We start from the raw sequence: 19175 nt of genomic DNA, 5'->3' as shown, positions 1-19175 counted from the left end.
ACTTTCTCAATTAGTAGCATTAATGCGGTGGAGGTTACAGGTTCCTCACATAATTCACCTACTACACGCGTATGTTGTGCTTTGACCCGTGCAGCGCTGATGAAAAAAAATTCTAAATACATCACGAAAATGCGTTCAATTTGCAGATAGTACCTGTAGCAGTGCAGAAGTTGTTTCATTGACAGCACGATACCACACTAACTACATAACGACCGCTAGACTACTGTACACATTATTTACTATTAATAGAGTGGTTAGACACACAGCATTAAAAACCTGAAGCCAAACTTCTGCCAGTTCAGAAGTAAGGAGCTTAGCAATCAAGTGATTTACAAACAGTAAGTATAGTGCATACATCTGAACAAGCTTGGTTTTAAACGAGGTTGCGGTGTGCAGGTCAAGCAAGTGCCGCATTGCGGAGGAGTAACGCAGAAGTATGTTTTGCAAGAAGTGTCTGCCCTCACTGTGGATAGTTAGCTTTCCTTTCTGAGGAGTTGTGGGTACCACTTGAGATGCACCACGAAGCTTCATCATTCATTCTAAAACACACATTTCATCGTTTTAAAAATAAAAGTGTTCCAAAAAATGTTTTTCGTTATAGTTTAGTTTGGCGCTAAATTTAGTGACAGTGGAGCGGAGAGGGGTGGGGGTTGGATAACGGCAGGGGGGACGGTACTACCTAATGTCTGATTGCACTCAGGGGTAACGGTCTAAGAAAGGATGGGGACCACTGGCATAGCAGATAGCTAACTACGTTTCTGAAGCGTTCAGCTGGTGGCTCTCTGAACAAGATAACGCAAGACCACATGTTGCCATTGTTGTCCTGACCTGATACAGGGTACTCCACTGTTGCAGGTGGACAGCGCCTCCTCCAGCTCTCACCCACTGCAAACCATCTGGTCATGAGCTGCCGAGAGACTGACGCCACTACTCAGCAGGTACTACGGTTAATGAACTCACACTTTAACCAGCATAGAATGTCATCCACGCTCAGTTCGACTATAACCGGCCAGTTATACCAAGGTATCTTACTTGCTTTATATGAAATGCACAAGCACACTTTCGCCGCAAGTACGCGATGAATGTCCCACCTTGAGTGGGTATATTGAACGACATGAACGCCTTGGGTGCTTACGGCCGGCTATCATCTATAGTTTGCCTCGTGTCCCATCTACACTGAAGAGCCAAACTGGTACACCTCTCCAATATAGTGTAGGGCTTCCGCCAGCACGCTGAAGTGCCGCAACACGATGTGGCATTAACTCTATTAATGTCTAAAGTAGTGCTGGAGGCAACTGACACTGAATCCTGCAGGACTTCATAAATCCGTAGGAGTACGAGAGGCTGGAGATCTCCCCTGAACAGCGCGTTGAAGGCATCCCACATACGCTCGATAATGTTCATGTCTAAGAAGTTTGCTAGCCAGCGGAAGTGTTCCTGGAGCCACGCTGTAGCAAATCGAGACGTACGGTGTGTTGCATTGCCTGCTGGAATTGCCCAAGTCCGTCGGAATGCACAATGGACATGAATGGATGCAGGTGATCAGACAGAATGCTTACGCACGTGTCACCTGTCAGCCGCATCTAGACGCATCTAGACCTATCAGGGGCCCTATATCACTCCAACTGCACACGCCACACATAATTACAAAGATTCCATCAGCTTCATCAGTCCCCTGCTGACATGCAGGCTCCAAGGATTCATAAGGTTGGCTCCATACCTATAAAAGAACATCTGCTCGATACAATTTGAAAACTGACTCATCCGACCAGACATGTTTCCAGTCAACAGTAGTCTGTTGATGGACCCAGGCTGTCATCAAGAGCATATGAGTGCGCCTTCGGCTCCGAAAGCCCATACCTAAGTTTCGTTGAATGGTTCGCAAGCTGACACTTGCTGATGGCATAGCATTGGAGTCTGCAGCAATTTGCTGAAGGGTTGCACTTGTCACGCTGAACGATTCTCTTCAGTCGTCGTTGGGCCCGTTCTTGCACGATCTTTCTCCGACCGCTGCGGTGTCGGGGATTTGATTTTTACCAGATTGCTGATATTCACAGTACACTCGTGAAATGGTCGTACTGGTAAATCCCGTCTTCATCGCTGCCTCTGACATACTGTGTCCCACTGCTCGTGCGCCGACTATAAAACCACGTTGAAACTCAATATTGATAGCCTGCCATCGTAGAAGCAGTAACCGATCTAACAACTGCGCCAGACACTTGTTGCCTTCTATAGGCGTTGCCGACCGCATCGCCGTATTCTGCCTGTTTATATATCTATTTGATACGCATGCCAATGCCAGTTTCTTTGGCGCTTCATTGTACATCGGCGGATGAACATAAGATGCAAGAACACCCATACCACAATCCGTGGGCAGGAGCGGTAGAAGCGGGGCTAGATCTGAGGATGTGGAGTATTTTTAATATTTTGGAAAACGAATGGCATGTGAGTAGCCATAAAAACTTCCAGTCCCCGACGCCGCTAAAAATTTAGTAATACCAACTTCCAAATCATTTTCTTTGGAGAAAAACACGTGACTGCACTATTTTGTTGGTTTCCCTCGCATGTGCGGCCTTAAGATGTGGCTGTTGTGTCCTGCCCCACCAGTGGGTCGTCCGCCGACATGTCCTGAGTGAATCTGCAGTGTTGCACTACTAAACGCACCGATTTCATTATGTGCCACCACTCAGTTCCTGCCAGATACCACACTTTATGTGCAACCAGGAAATTGCGCAACGGATACGACACTGCCTGGAAGAATCCACACGCACCGCCACCTTTGCTGCCCACGACTGAGCATTATTCTGCTCCGCTCTACTTCTCTTCAGGGAAGACTTCGAGGATGCCGATGACATTTACAGTTGTAAAGTGTTGCTAGATCTAATTTACATGAAATGGGGATCTAAGGATTGCTTAAAAATCGGCGGGACAAGGAGCTGGAGGAGTAGATTTTAAATTAGATAATATATTCTTGTAATATGTTAACATAATCAGTACGGTGGTACAACTGTGCGCGAAAGTACTTTTCTGTTCATCGACAGTACGAACTTTAGGCTAATAGTATGCAAAAAGTGAAATTAGAGTTTACCTAATCTTCCTGACACCTGTGACAAATTACAAAAGTAAGACTTTCACAGTAGCGAAAATGAAAGAGCGCTCATAGCTCTTACGATAAGCATTTTGGAAGTCGTATTGACTACACTATTATTTTCTTCGAACGATCGTTCTTGTCCTATTCCTGAATATTGACCATTCCTCCTGGAACACCCCGTGTGAATAAACAGGTATAATACAGACTTATGCCTTGCATTTCTTAAAATTACTGTACTAATGGAAGAAAGCTTAACACCGGGCAATGTTTAGGATTATTGGTGTAGTCAGTTTAATGTTCAGTGAAGTTACATGCTATATAATTATAAATTTACTGCGTTTCCGAAAGAGATACATATTGTATAAATTGCTGAACGCACTTATTTCAGTTCACTGAATTTAGAATGTCTATGGGCGTTGTGCACAAACCTAGACGTTAGTCACCTCCCTCTCGCCGTTTACTTCGCACTACAAACACAACCACCAAACTAACTTTCGCGGGCGCGAGGGTTGGTCATCGCCATCGAATGGAAAGAGACAGTACTAAATGTGCCACGAAAAGGTGCGCCCTACAGTTTCATAGGGGCTCAATCACGGTGCAAACGCATTTTTCACATTAACGAATTACTGCAGGAGGTGAAGAACGAGTAAGTGACAAACCTAAGCCCGTCTGGAGACAAACTTGGACTTTAGAGTTTTAGTCTGACGCACAATGAACAACAGTGACATTGCATTTTTTTTCAGTTGCTAAATGTACTGAAATGTCAGTGGGCGAGAGGGGCATAGGAGACAGCGGTGTGAGAGTAATAATACAACAATGTATGCAACGTGGTGATTCTTTTTAATGTCCCAAGAACTTAAACGTAGGGCAGGCCATGTCATGAGACCCCTAAACATCGGGGAATCAGGCAACATTATGACCTAAGCAGTATCTTATCGGGCAGTGCTGAGGAGTCTGACATGTCAAATCTTAGTGTTGCCGTCTGGAAATTTACAAACCATTTTTGACCTTTCTCACCCATATGCCCACAGGACGACAATGTCGCTTCGAAGCAACTTTTCAAGGAGTTTCCTCCGCGTATCTTCGGGCGATAACCTAATGTGATTTCATCCTCACTTTTTTGTTTACCACGGTGGCGGATGTTCACGATTATGTAGTTGCGAAACTGCCGAGGTAAGATGTTCTAGAGACTTTTGTGGTCGCGTTATTAGATTTTAGAGCCCTTTGAGGCTGGCCCCGGGCTCGCGACTTAAGCCCTCGCAGCGCTTGTCGCGTAATGAATAGCGTCATTAGGCGCCGGCCCTTCACAGTGGGAGTACTTGTTAACGCGAAAACTCCGCGCAAATTGCTATCCGCCGCGCACAGCCCGCTCTTCTGACGAGAACTGGTTTGCGCCTAATGAGTATTCACACAGCTGCATATCACAAAGAACTTCCAGCGCTGTTTTAGATTTACTTCATATCGGAAAGTAAGGTTAAGGCCCTATATAGTGTCTACATCATTAACGATGGAAGACTTACTCTAAGGGAGGTCGCAACCTTAACCCTGCATTACGCTGGTGGCATCTTATTACACGCCATTTTGTGTTAACAGGATTGGTATCTACCACATTTCATTTCTCTTTCTGTGTACCTTCTTTTGTAACCCGAGTTACAACAATTATAACGAGCCTGACACCAGCAACAATAAAGAATTCAACTATCGTGTGTCACAACCCAACAGACTACTTTAGCAACAGTGGTAAATTCTTGAGTACCAAGTGTTTTTGGATCGAAATGTCAATATGTTCTATAAATGTACTAACCAGCATGTGTTATAAATGTAGGAAGCATAGCAGGTTCACATACTGAAACGTCAAGATTGTTGAGGAAAGCTAGTAGTTGCAGATGGGTATAATGTAATTTTGGGTCAGACAGTGAATAAAATACTGATACGGAATCAGACTACAGTGCTGAGGGTTAAACTACTAAATAGCAAAGAAAATATTTCACATTAATACGAGAAGATGGGAGTTACACACTACCCGGAAAACAAATGACACGCGCCTGTCTTAACTCACGAACGCTTTATTTTGTGCTATATATTATTAGTGAACACTCACGATAAATACAAAGTAAAAAGGAAAAGTGTACCTGAAATTTAAGCTTGCGTCTCACTGATTTACATGCCCAGTGTAATGAAGCCAAATAATCTGGAAGATTTATCGTCGAATTCAATACAGATTCGACAAGTCTTAGGTATGTATCCGGAGGTATGCGTTACCAGTTTTCTAAGCACGGATCACGAAATTATCGTAAATGTTCGTAAATTACATGCCTGTGGTTTGTAAAAGTGAAACTGTCGCCCGCTATCGTCCCAGATGTGCACCATCGTGTTCAGATCACGCCAATTTCGTGTCCAAGACTACTTCACTAACCTGTTCCTCTTGTCACTAGCACGTTATTGGTCTTGCGACACGGGCAGTTATCCTGTTGGAAGATGCCACTGCTGCCGAGCGAAACATCAACCATGAGAGAATGCACGTGGTCTTCAATAACGTTCACGTAGTCCACAGTCGCCATGGCGCCTTCGATTACTACAACAGGATGAATATAGAAGCCTAGCTGACTGTCCCCCCACAGTATTATACTGTCCCCGGCCGTCTGTATCCGTAACGCAATGTGTTTCGAGCAGCACATTCGTGGTAAACGCTATTTAGAAGATGAACCCAATCCACAAGTTTGACGATATGGCAATGAAATTTTGTACCATGCACTGCATCAAATTATCACGTTTACTGTAATTTCTTGGCTTATAAATAGCTTTTCATGGAATTTAAAATGCTTTTCAATTTACACACACATTTCCCTCAAACTATTCAAGGTATTTCGACAAAATTTTCTGTTTAATCACTTTGCATATAATAATCTTGTTTTCTGCCTTCTTTTCTTTACCAGGCCTTTAACTGACTTCAGCTGCAGACGCGCTGTAAAGCAATTTTTCTGAAGACGTCTTTAGTGAAATTTCCCATCTTGAAGCCATTCTTTCTAACAACTCCGTATGTTCCCACCATTAAATGCACGTAGTCACCGCAATGCCATTTCGCTATCTGGAGCCAACTGTCAATACAATGTACAATGTTAATGCGTCTAAGGACGGCTTCATGCATCATCTAAAATTCTAAATGAACTTTTCTGTGTTTGAAATACAAGAAGCTTTCCTTTCGAAACCTGAACATTGTTTTTATAGGTGTTCCTGATTTAGACCGCTGATTTCTTATTCTTCCTTATTCCTATAAGCACTCTCTTATGGTCCCGTGAATGGTTCACTGCAATAGGTACGCTGATAGACAAAATGTGTAAGTGTTGCTTCCTGAACCGGACGTTACACCATCCTCTGGACTACGCCAGCGGCTGCTTTGATGAGTTAGTCTAGCCCCTCTGCCTGCTGCCGTACGTACTTCCAAGTTTTATGTGAAGTTTCTAGAGTAACAAGTTATTTAATACCATGATTCCCGGTTTTCGTTCTGTATTCTCGAGTGAAAGCAGTTTTCTAGATTTCTGTAAGTTTGTCAAAATGTTACCATTTCTCCAATTGAAAAATGAATTTTGTAACAAAAAGGTAGAACAACTATCTGCGTGGTTTCAGTTCCTTAGATCTTTCTGTACCTATAATTAACAGACTGTGTTTTCTTTTTATTTAAAAGACCTCGTTGACAAAATTTAAATACTGCACTCGCATCCGAAGTGCCTGAAAAATAGACCCCGTATCTTCCTGCTACGCAAATTTTGTGAAGCAGCAGTTCAATAGTAGCTCGGTGAACGCTTTCTTGAATTACATTCACAAAGAGATTTCCAAACTGTGTTGGATGTTGTCAAGCCTACTTAGACTTCTGACCGATCATCAAGTTCTAAATAGTGTTCATGGCATAACCCAGAATCCAAATTAGTCTAAATACGTAAATGATGCCCCTTATACCGCATTTTCATCTGCCACAGTTGGCAGAATTGCAACTGATGCAAACATGGTGAATGTACACGGCAGCAGATACTCCACCCTTGGGCTCGCTTTGCGTTCGCCAGAAGGAAAGACATAGGCGGCTGAAGCGGTAGCACAAGAGATGACACGATACGCGAGTCAAATAGGTATCAACTTCGAGGATGGGCGCTCGTCCATTTGAAGTGGTACTGAAAATAGTTGCACAAATAATCAAGAAAAAGGACACATTTGCGAGAAGTTATTCCTGCAACTAAGCGCCTGTCAATTACTTTGAATTATTTGGGCACAAGAAATTCATATGAAGACCCACAATTCAGAGGCGCAATATTGCCAGTCAAGTTTAGCATGAAAAATTATCACAGCTGTTATGAAAGCATGGAACGTTACAAAAAGATAAAGAAAGCTGTGTTTGGGCATTTAATTAATGTATTTGAGGTAGAAGAAATTTCTAGCCCTTGCAAAAAGTTTATTACACCGAAAGTATCTAAGTTTTTGCGCCAGAATCTCCTGAACTCCAGATCAGCTTTTTGTTCCATTTCCCATAATTAGTCCGCAATGACTTCTTTACAAATGGTAGCTCTTGTTTTAGGATTCATTTTCCTCTATTTCGATAACTGATCGTACTGCTGCATTTTTCATCTGTTACTATATTTCATTTTACATATCAAACGGCTGAAAACCCCCTACAGATTTTCACCAACGCTAAAATGAACCAGTTTCGCTGATTTTCAAATTATTTCCACAGTTAGGTTTCACAACAGATCGGACAAAATAGTTTGGCACATATGTGACATATGATAAGTATATAGAGTATTAGAATACACAGTGCAACCAATCTGCGCAATCTTATTTCAGTAATCCATCAATACACTCACTGTACAATATATTGCACAACTTCAGTGTAATCCATAGCTTGGGAGATATTTCAGTATACGAAAAATTGCACAATAGACTATTAGGAGCCGCTTGGAGAAAAGATTATCGAAATATGAAGCCAGTTTGAAAAAACAGATTTAATTACATATTAAAAGGCGATGTGTATACAGTGAGTAATTGTGTTCTACTTACGATGTGTCACATAACTCAGGAAGATGGCCTGTAACTATTCTAAATATTGATAGAACTAGTGCCCAGACTATTTACAGGCAAAACGGAGACTAATATGAAAGTGCACCAGGTTCCTCCGATAGAACTCGCGGAAGATGAATTGGCAGCAGTGAATCGACAGGTCACTGCTCCAGTACTAGAATCAAGGGAAACTTCCAAAACAAGGTTTGTGCATCTACCCTCGTTCACAATACAAAACAGAGCACGATTCGTACGTAAAAATATATCTGCGCTTGGAATACATTCCGAAGTGTGAGGCATGTGTTTCTGAAACAAGTAACTGAATTCTGCTACTTTTAATTTTCCACATTTAGTTTCCCATCATAACGGGTCTTTTATAGTGACAGTATCGTTGAATAAACAATACGGATATTTTCTTACGCAAATATCAAATTTTGACCTCAAACTTTCATTCCCGCGAAGACCTAGTAGTTTCAGTTTAGTGCAATAAAATTACAGGATTAAGATTTGGCAGTAACTAGTGATTTTCTATCAGTGAAGTCCTTGGGTGTCAAATTCCATCAGACTAATTGTGTCATTTTCTTTCGACAATCTAGCGTAGCGTTAAAGAACCATGCGAGTAGTCACGAAAAATCAACACGGTAGCACGGAGATTGGTCGTATGGTGGAGGAAATCCATTGGCTGTCTTTTTTTGCAAAGTAGTTAAAAAGTTTCCAGGACTCAAACAATATCCCGGGATAATCTTATTACGGTGAAGAGTCAAATCCTAGCATGATAAAATTTTCGTATCCGTAACTGTCACATACTCTGGTAAAAGTTCTGATATTCCCGATGGCTGCATCTGCTTTCGTCACACCCTCTTAGCTCTTTTCGCCTTTGTTACAGTGTTATTTACAAATTGTAGTGCGCGTCCTATTCTCTGCAAAGTTCGGGCTTCCCATGCAACTCGGCCCATGGTTTACACGTATATACACCACTGCATATCTTGGACTTGCTTCGGTGCACGTCCTAAGCTTTCCAGGACATTACAGACCAATGCACAACTTTACGATCCCGCTTAATGTTCTTTCCTGCTTTATTCCTTTTGATTTGCTTCAGTGTTTTTTGTAATTAAAGTAAGCAATATCTTATGTGCCTGTGCAATGCACTGTTAACCGCGACTACAGTGCTGAAAATTTTCTTGACATGGCCTCTAAGCTGCTTACCTTGATATCTTCGTCCCTTGCTAAGTCTGATTCAACATCCATCTAACCGACCACAAAATCCTTTACTGGTAAGGAAGACTTTCAACAAATACTTTATGTTTCGGAAATTATGAATAAAACAGTATTAGATCATTTTATTCGTTTCAGGACAACCATTGTCTCTCCATCACGCTGAAATCTGAATTCTAAGCAGAACTGTTGCCCTCACATACGGAACAGTGGCGTAAGGTACATCGTACGCCCACACTCCGCAAGCCACCCTACGGTGTGTGGCGGAGGGTACTTCCCGTACCCTTCATTATCTTTGCCCTTCCCTGTCCACACGCGAATGGCACATAGGGATAATGGCTGTAGACATGACACTGTATGAGCTCTAATTTCTGATTTTCTCGTAATTTGCGGTGGGGCATTAACTATGTTGTACAACCGTTCTGAGGTATGCTACTTTATTAAGAATCAGTTTTCAAAATATTGTAAATCACATAACTGATTACTTTATATATATATATATATATAAAGTAATCAGTTACGTGATTATATATATATATATATATATATATATATATATATATATATATATATATATATATATATATATATATATATATATATATATACACTTATTAATTGCGGTGCAAAATTTTTACAGAAATTGCCCCAAAACAAGCAAATATGCCACACCATTTCCTGTAACTTAAAAGCGCCGATACACTGTTACGCCTACTTATCAGACTTTAACGTGAAGACGTTTTGGTTTGCGATTATCATCTCTTAGTTGTATGTAACGTTGTACAGTTAGCGTGTTTAAGCGTGCCGCTAAAAGCGCCAGCATTTGTGTAGCCAGTCTGGCGTACGAACGTCGGCCGGCGGTAGAGTACGCCGACACGTAAACACTGAGGGCAGCGAGCGACCGGGGACGTTGCGCAGAACTGTTTTGGAATGCCGTACTTCGTTTACAAGATACACGAGCAGACCTGGACCCAAAGAGTGTAACGACTACGGGTCACCCAACTACGTAACAGCAAAGCGGAAGTCAAGCTGTAACGTCTTGAACAGGCGTAAGTTATCGGCAAACCACACTCAGCCGAACGTGGTTCTGCTTGCGAATCCATTTTGCCAAATTAAGTTCGGTCGTTTGACTGCATTAATGTTTTTTCCAATCAGCCATCTACTTTTGTTGTTTATGAGTACAATGTGTTAACGACTTCATAGAACTAGCACCAGACGTCTATACGACTGCCCAAACGTGCAAATCAAATAACCCGCACAGCACAGATGTGCGAGCCCGCATTATGTGCGCCTGAACCCTGGTACCCTGTGGCAGTAAACCCAACACGTCCCGTCCCCCCCGCCCCAACTATACATTAGTCTCTCTCTCTACATCCTGTTCAACGAAACATTAAACACCGCGCTCTGCCTGATTATGAAATGTGCATGAAGATCCATCCTTCCCGATTTAACGAATCACTTGTTCCTCATTCTGAATCTCTTCGCCCTCTCCACTTTCTTCACTAATTTTCCAATGCTTTGCTCGGGGCCTCCTCTTCAAAGCACACATCGTCCAATAACGATCACCTGCTGTTCACATCCCACAATCCACTCCAGTCAATTGCGTTTCTCCATTTTTTGTAAATACTATCGTCAACTGATTCAAATACAAAAATGTTACTATGAACCAATATACAACAACCAATTCCAAACTTTTTAAACATGTACATATTTTATAGCAACTTCATATTTTATTAATTCTCTAGGCCGAATAGCTTCAGTTTACAGCTTATAGCGTCCCCAGTGAAATAATACAAAAATACTTAAAAAAACAGTATTTATAAACAAGAGATTTTAAAAATTGAATAATATACTTTTCTCATGTACCCGTTAATTAATTTGTGTAAGTTTCGAGGGCAAAGAAATATAACAAAACGATCTAGAGACAAGATACGCTCTTTTGTTAATTTTTTAGTCTTCTTCACTTCTCTCGTCTTGGTTGCGTGTAGACTGACGTCTTGCGAGTGCTGGCCAATGTAAGCATATTTGTACTAATTAAGCAGATTATATATTGATTTAATATCATTGTTCACTTTTAATTTGTAAGAGGTGATCCCGATTTCATGTCCGCCTTCCTTGAATTAACCTGCATTCGAGTAATTTACAGTGCAACAATCGCAGCGGCCGATGCAGCCAACGACGCCATTACGTGGCGATATTAACTTATAAAAAAATTACCGGAAGCGAAAAACTCGCCCGCTATTAACATAATACACATTTTTCTCCACAGCCGCCCGACGTTGCAGAAAATACGTAGCTTTAAGATTCTTATTTTCAGTACCACAGCCGAGAGCCAGAGCCAGGACTCCGACAATGGTTAACGGAGGTAAGAAGAAATACTCTCGCGCGTGTGTGGGCCGCAATTGTAATTAATAACTAAAGCTTTTGCTTTAAAGCGAGGTGACTAGCCGAGGAAATTAATATGAAAAGTTTATTCCACTGTTCAACTTATATGTTCATGTTTTAAGATTCAGCGAGTCTAACGTTATTTACGTGGAAAATAATTTATACTGAAGATTAAATTGTCAAAAAAGGAGAACTTCACAAAAGCATTTAATTGTAAAATAAAATGAAATATTTTTATTAAGGGCCACCACGTAAGTCGGCAACAAACAATAATATATTAAATTACGAAGGCCGACGGACGCGAGAAGCTGACGACTCTCTCGCCTTGATGGGCGAAGGAGAAAAAAAAAAAAAAAAAAGGAAAGTTTATTGCATGCAGGTTAAGACATTACCTTCAAATATACTGATGTGATACACGCCCGTCATATCTGACCATATAATGAAAGTTTACGTTTAATGCAATACGCATCCATGGTTACCCAAAACTGCTTTACGCAAATGGTTCTAACAATCGACTACCTACTGTCCTTATGAAATTAAGTATGTTAATACCCGTATGTAAGAAATTACTTTTTGTTAATATGCAATACCATGTCAACTCGTGTGGGCATTAACGTGTAATGTTTTAGGTCTGTGCGTGTGAAAGGGTGAAGGACTGGGGGTTTCGCAGTTCGGGACTGGTTGCGTAAGGTAACGGTAGAGGGCGGGGATATGCTACCCCGTTTATGGCTCTGCCAACCTCATCAAGCAATTTAGGTAGCCATTACCGAATGCTTTGCCTACTCCACTCTGCTGTGCAGTTCTTTGCTACTTATTGTGAAATAATGCTGTTCTATGTTCCTTACGGGGCTCAGCTCTCAATCCCACGATGGGTCAGCGGCCGTCATCAGCATGCATCGGTTCTGTTTTCGAAGGAAAAACATAGCTAAGCTGCCCTGCGACGTGGAGGTCGGGCTTTATCCTCTCTCCTCACCTCTGCGGCAGCTGACTGCTACGTTAGTGTTACTACCACTACTACTAGGGTGGCCGTCACGAAATTAAGACACCTCAAGATCACCGCCGCTTCCTGCAGAACTCTGGCAGTCAGCGCTGTGATTCGCCCGCCTCATTACTTTGTTGCCTCACGTGCATTGGCCAGCGCCAGTTGACCTGTATTCCCCATGCGATATCGTGTGTTCACGTGAGGTGATTTTTACTGGTCTACCAACAGCGAAACCAGGATTAATATAAATTATGCCCAAGTTCATAAAATAAAACCTTGTATTTCAGAATATATTCTTTTCCGTACTAACAGTGCAGTAACATCGGCAGAATCGAGAGACTTGGGGACAGGTTTTCATTCTCCAAACGAAAAAATAAAACAAATTACTGGATTTTACGATTTTGACGAAGTGTGTAGAAATTTACACCGATAGTACGACAGGGGAGAGTTTCCGACAGCTAGAACAAATGAGAGCTCCGTGAAAATAATTATTCTGACATATCTATCGTTCATCTACGTCCACTTGGTTTTATACAGGAAGTATGAAAATTTTTAATGCAGATACTTTTCGGAAGCAAAAACACAGCTTTGTGTAAAATGCATTTAATACGAGCACAGGACAAAGTCTTCTTGTGTACTTCGATAAAGCCTGGATTTACCAAGTATCATTCGCGAAGATATACATTTTGCTCTCGACTTCAACAGAAATATTGGCCTCCAAAAACCCTTGTTACTTTTGTGTTGCGTATAGCGGAGATTTGGGTAATGGGTGCAGTGGCGAAGTGTCAGTTAAGGGTCGCAAATAAATTTTCGGAACAAAGCAAAGAATCTCAGTCATATTAAGGCAAGCCGTCTGAAAAAAATTCTGGGGACGGCGTAGAAGTACTCGCGCGCTGTCGCGGCACGGCGTCTCTCGTAAATAACTCCGTTTGTCGGTGACACTACATAGTAAAAGATCTCATTACCAATCATTTCATAGTTTTAACTTTCTCGCTGCAAGTTTCTATAAGGTTCTACAGAATGCAAACTCATCACTGACGTGTTTTCATTACACAGGTGGAAAAGTTCCACATCTGTCACGTGAACTATTTTTATCTGAGTACTCGTATGTTCTTACGATAAAATACGTGTCGCGAACATCTTTAAACTGATAACGTTCATACATTATTTTCAGTCCAAATATACATGGTTTTCGCAATGCATCTTACACACATTTAGATGTTTTAGAGGGGACTTTTAGATCAAGTACCGGTAACGTCACCCACCAACGCTACAGAGCGTCAAAGTTATACGAGTGGCGCCTGTAAATGTTTGTGTATACAGGATGGAGACTGATAAATACGTAAAGGAAGCAAAAGAAAAATTCGGAGTAGGTATTAAAGTCCATGGAGAAGAAATAAAAACAGGTTCGCCGATGACATTGTAATTCTGTCAGACAGCAAAGGACTTGGAAGAGCAGTTTAACGGAATGGACAGTGTCTTGAAAGGAGGATATAAGGTGAACATCAACAAAAGCAAAACGAGGATAATGGAATGTAGTCGAATTAAGTCGGGTGATGCTGAGGGAATTAGATTAGGACATGAGACACTTAAAGCAGTAAAGGAGTCTTGCTGTTTGGGGAGCAAAATAACTGATGGTCAAAGTAGAGAGGATATAAAATGTAGACTGGCAATGGCAAGGAAAGCGTTTCTGAAGAAGAGAAATTTGTTAACATCGAGTATATATTTAAGTGTCAGGAAGTCGTTTCTGAAAGTATTTGTATGAAGTGTAGCCATGTATGGAAGTGAAACATGGACGATGAATATTTTGGACAAGAAGAGAATAGAAACTTTGGAAATGTGGTGCTACAGAAGAATGCTGAAGATTAGATGGGTAGATCACAACTAATGAGGAGGTACTGAATAGAATTGGGGAGAAAAGTTTGTGGCACAACTTGACAAGAAGGGACCAGTTGGTAGAACATGTTCTGAGGCATCAAGGGATCACTAATTTAGCATTGGAGGGCAGCGAGGCGGGTAAAAATCGTAGAGGGAGACCAAGAGATGAATACACTAAACAGATTCAGAATGATATAGGTTGCAGTAGGTACTGGGAGATGAAGCTTGCACAGGATAGAGTAGCATGGAGAGCTGCATCAAACCAGTCTCAGGACTGAAGACAACAACAACAATACTACTACTACTACTACTACTACTACTACTACTACGCACATGCGCGCCTTCAGACGGGGCGTGGGTGTCGCCGTTGGCCTGTGCTGGCTTGATGGCGGCCGCGTCGCCGCCGTCTTCGATCTTCTCCAGACGCCCTTCCAGCGGCTGGCCGTCCACCTCGCCCTTCTTCGGCGTCGTCGTGATGTCCACCGACCGCTTGCTCTGCTTGCCTCCCATTATGGCGCTCTCAGCTTTACTCTCTGCAACAAAAACACGTTCCCGCTCATTTCCTGGAGTCAATGCTACAACAAATTAAGCTGTATGTAGAAAGGTTACACACACGAAAACGATCATTATCAGCGGTCAGTGTTTTATTGGCTGGCTGTATAAAACGTGGTACACCTGTTTACATCGAAGTTCCGTAGGCTAGTCGGCGAATTCACAGCAATGATCCAGCACCAACTCACTAAGATTCTCTCTTTGGTTCACAGTAACAGTGCCTTGGTACGATGCGATTTCAAAACTATACTGGATGTTGCAAACTCCGCGGTCGTTAATAAAGTGTTTTATTTTAGTCTCATAACCGGTTTCGGGTTACCACGTGCATCTTCAAATGGCTAACAGTTTTCGTTACGCAGATGTCTGCTCCTCACGGCACAAGAATATTTGAGTATTAATTTGTTTACAATGTGTGTGCTGTGTGGAAAGAACGTATACATCGAGCTAGAATATCACATGGATCACAACGAAACAAATTGCCATCTACTGGAATTGAACAAAACTATTTTGCAACAAAAACTGCAAGCACTTTAGCTCATTTTTATTAATGAAATAACTGAAAGTGGCACTAAATAGTTAAATATCCTTCTGCAGTGTGGAGGAGACGACATACTCTTTATCAAAACATCTGGGTAACAAAGTATTCGACATCTAAAGATGGGCATGGTAGCCCAAAACCAAGTTTTTGTGGTTCGTTGCGTCATTCAACTAAATTGCGAAACTAAGTGTACATAAATTTGGCGATTTTCGTTTGCCCTTATCCATAAGGTACGAGCATACAGAATAGGTTCCCAGATATGAAGGGAGGGGTCGCAATACCTGCCGTACGACTTTCGTAACACTTTAAGAAACATGAGAAAAACAACTTCCTACCATACCTGTAAAGTTAAAATTTGGTGTATTTATTACAATTAGAGATCTCGAAAAGTATGCAGAATATTTGGAGACCTGAACTTATTGTTGCCAATACTTCTGCGTATTTCATTTGGACGTTGTCAGTTTCGATACAAACTGATAGAAACGGTGAAAAATGTGTTTTAGCATTTTTAGAGCAATTACATCTTTCATAATTAGTATTAATAGTAATTAACAATGTGAAAACTTATGTGGTTATACAAGTTTAGGCATTAAGGTAATGCTCCTTTTGTAGAATCAGTACGATGGTTCTCTTCTGCAGGTCTGTTCACATTTCGCCATCCACATATGTATTCACGTTATGAATCACTTTCCTGTTTTCAGTCACAAGTCTATAGTATTCCAGACGACATTTGCCCACTGCGCAGCAAAATGCTTCAACAGTTTCTGAGAGTCCACTACTTTTGCCTCTGCAACAGGCATGTCAATTTTGGCGGGGCTTTTGGTGCGTATGTTTAGTGAAGTGTAACGTTGCAGATCAATATGAAATGGAATGAGGATGCAAGGGTTGAAGCACGGTCGACGAATGGCCGAATTAGGTTTATTGAGAGAATGTGAGGAAAGTGTGGTTCCACCTGTAAAGGAGACTGCATATAGTACACTAGAGTGACACACAGTCTACTCGAGTGTTTGGTGTTCATCAGGTCGGATTAAAGAAAGACATCGAAGCGATTCGGAGGCGGGTTTCTAGATTAGTTACCGGTAGGTTTGAACACGTAACTGTTACGGAGATGCTTCGTGAACTCAAATGGGGATACCTGGAGGGAAAGCGATGCTTTTTTCGTGGAAAAATATTGAGAAAATTTACAGAACCGGCACCGCCAACGTACATTTCGCGCGTAAGAACCACGAATATTAGAGAGATTAGGGCTCTTACGGAGGAATACAGACTGTCGCTTTTTCCCCTCGCTCCACTTTCAAGTGCATAAGGAAAGGAAATGACTAGTAGTGGTCCATACGGTGGCTTGCGGGGTGTACATATAGATGTAATGTACAACACGTGGGGTAGCTAGCTTCTTAAGTCTGAACTATGAAAATCCAAGGAAGTGTCGGGATTATCGCAGATATCCTAGTATTGTTAGATTTTGTATAATCTGTTGCTAGTGAAACTTCAGCAGCTGCAGGTCTACTACACGCGTGAGCTTACGGGACGCCTAGTCGCGGCGTGGCAACTCGTCTCTTATCCTGAATCATTTGCACGATAAATCGTAATGGTTTGTACAGAGTTATTTTACATTCACGTCACTAATTTGTAAATGTGGCGACACGCTCAACATGTACAAGTATTTGTCCTTTACATGAATACTGTAGGCCTACTTGGCGCATTTATGAAAGAAATAATGGCCCAACGAGCTATGCTGTCAGTATTTTCTTTCAGATCAATATAGGAGTGGCTTATTTGCAATGACAATTTTATTCTTGCATTAGAACGATCACGTCCATGTTTAATCAGGAATAAATGTAATATCACCCAAAGTATGAGTGATGGCTTGATCGTGGTATTTGTTAACATATTCAAACTATACTTGAAAAGTATATAATGGTTGGTTGACTCGGGGGAGGGGAAGAAACAGCGGGATCATCGGTCCCATCTGAGTAGGGAAGGATGGAAGGAAGTCGGCCGTGCCCTTTCAAATGAGCCATCCCGACATTTTCCTGAAGCGATTTACGCAAATCGTGGACAACAAATCAGGATGGCCGGGCGCGGGTTTGAACCGTCGTCCTCCCGAATGCAATTCCTGTGCCCTAACCATTGCGCCACCTCGCTCGGTGGCATATAATGGAAGGACACGCAAATTTAAATGTGAATGCTCAGACCTCGCAAACTGAACTAATTAACAAGCAATCAACTAACGGAACTGCAAACGAAAAACAGCATTTCTGATTGAAGTCTGGTGCTAAGAATTTTGAATAGTAAAACCAGATTCAGGTCGAGCAGACTGACCCTCATAAATGCAGACTAACGCATACGACAGCCAGCCCCGCGCATGCAGTGCCGTCCTTTCAAGAACCTGTTTCTTCGCCAGTATCCGAGCATTCGTAGCAGATAGCCGTCTGAAAGAAGAGCTCACAATACCCTGCCCTGCTACTGACCAGCACCACCCTTTCTCCGTCTATCTTCTGCAAAACTGCAAGCCTAAGCAGTGAATACTGCTGCGGCCACGCAACTATAAACGTTCCTTCGGCATTGCATCATTTAACGCGTGCTACAGTTATGACTCAGGAAGTACGCCGACGACCTCCAGCGCGTCAAGTCGTTATCGGTCATGCTGCACTTTAAACTGAAGGGTGACACTTTCCGGAAAGTTGTAGCAGTTTGTAGCAGTGGCAAGAGTTGCTTTATCACACCCGTTTCAAACCACGCGAAACGTTACTGGAAATAAACTGCGCAATTAGTGCACTCATTTGTCCTCACACTGCGTTGTAACCGTCACAACGAATTCCGTGTTTCGTCTCTTACATCACTTAACTGCCTCAGTTTACTGTCCCGTTACGTGCTGTGGATATCAGTTTTTCACTAACATCATTTTCTTCAGAAAATCGCTCCTATGCGCACACAACGTGTTTAACACGTTTCCAGACAGACACTAGTCAATACACACTCACTAAGACGGCAGTTTTTCTATGGACATAGACGAAGCATCCACAGAACAGACCTGCAAACTACGAGGGCTATCCACAAAGTACATTACGTTTTGGAATTAAAAATAAATAAAGTATTGGAAATTTTGTATAATATACAGATGAAAGCCACACTTAAATACTAGTTTTCTACATACTTGCCATTTAAATCAAGGCACGTGGTTACCTCTTCTTTTGGGACAAAAGATGTGATTTTTGTGGATTTCATGGAAAGAGGCACTACAATAAACTCTCAAAGGTATTGCCAGACTCTGCACAACCTCAGAAGAGCAATACAAAACAAGCGCAGGGGAAAGTTGGGCTCAAAGATCTTGCTGATTCACGACAACGCCCGGGCCCACACGGCAAATGCCACTCGTGAAATTCTCGAATCTTAAGTGGGAGTTGTTTCCTCATCCGCCGTACAGTCCCAATCTGGCACCGAGCGACTTCATTTATTCCCAGCAATGAAGAAGGGGTTGGCTATGC

General features: G+C 42.0%; 1 protein-coding gene across 1 annotated transcript in view; it reads right to left on the bottom strand.

Annotated features, from left to right (window-relative positions):
* LOC126417052 (A-kinase anchor protein 200) overlaps positions 1 to 19175 on the bottom strand; it is a 168711-nt gene that overhangs the window by 133512 nt on the left and 16024 nt on the right. The window contains exon 3 of the mRNA XM_050084944.1: positions 14931 to 15130. Coding sequence (XP_049940901.1) covers positions 14931 to 15130 — 200 coding nt within the window. The remainder of the gene's footprint in view (positions 1 to 14930; positions 15131 to 19175) is intronic.

Source organism: Schistocerca serialis, chromosome 8 (genome assembly GCF_023864345.2).
Source record: "Schistocerca serialis cubense isolate TAMUIC-IGC-003099 chromosome 8, iqSchSeri2.2, whole genome shotgun sequence".
In the NCBI taxonomy this organism is placed as follows: domain Eukaryota; kingdom Metazoa; phylum Arthropoda; class Insecta; order Orthoptera; family Acrididae; genus Schistocerca; species Schistocerca serialis.
This window is presented reverse-complemented; position numbering and strand designations above follow the sequence as displayed.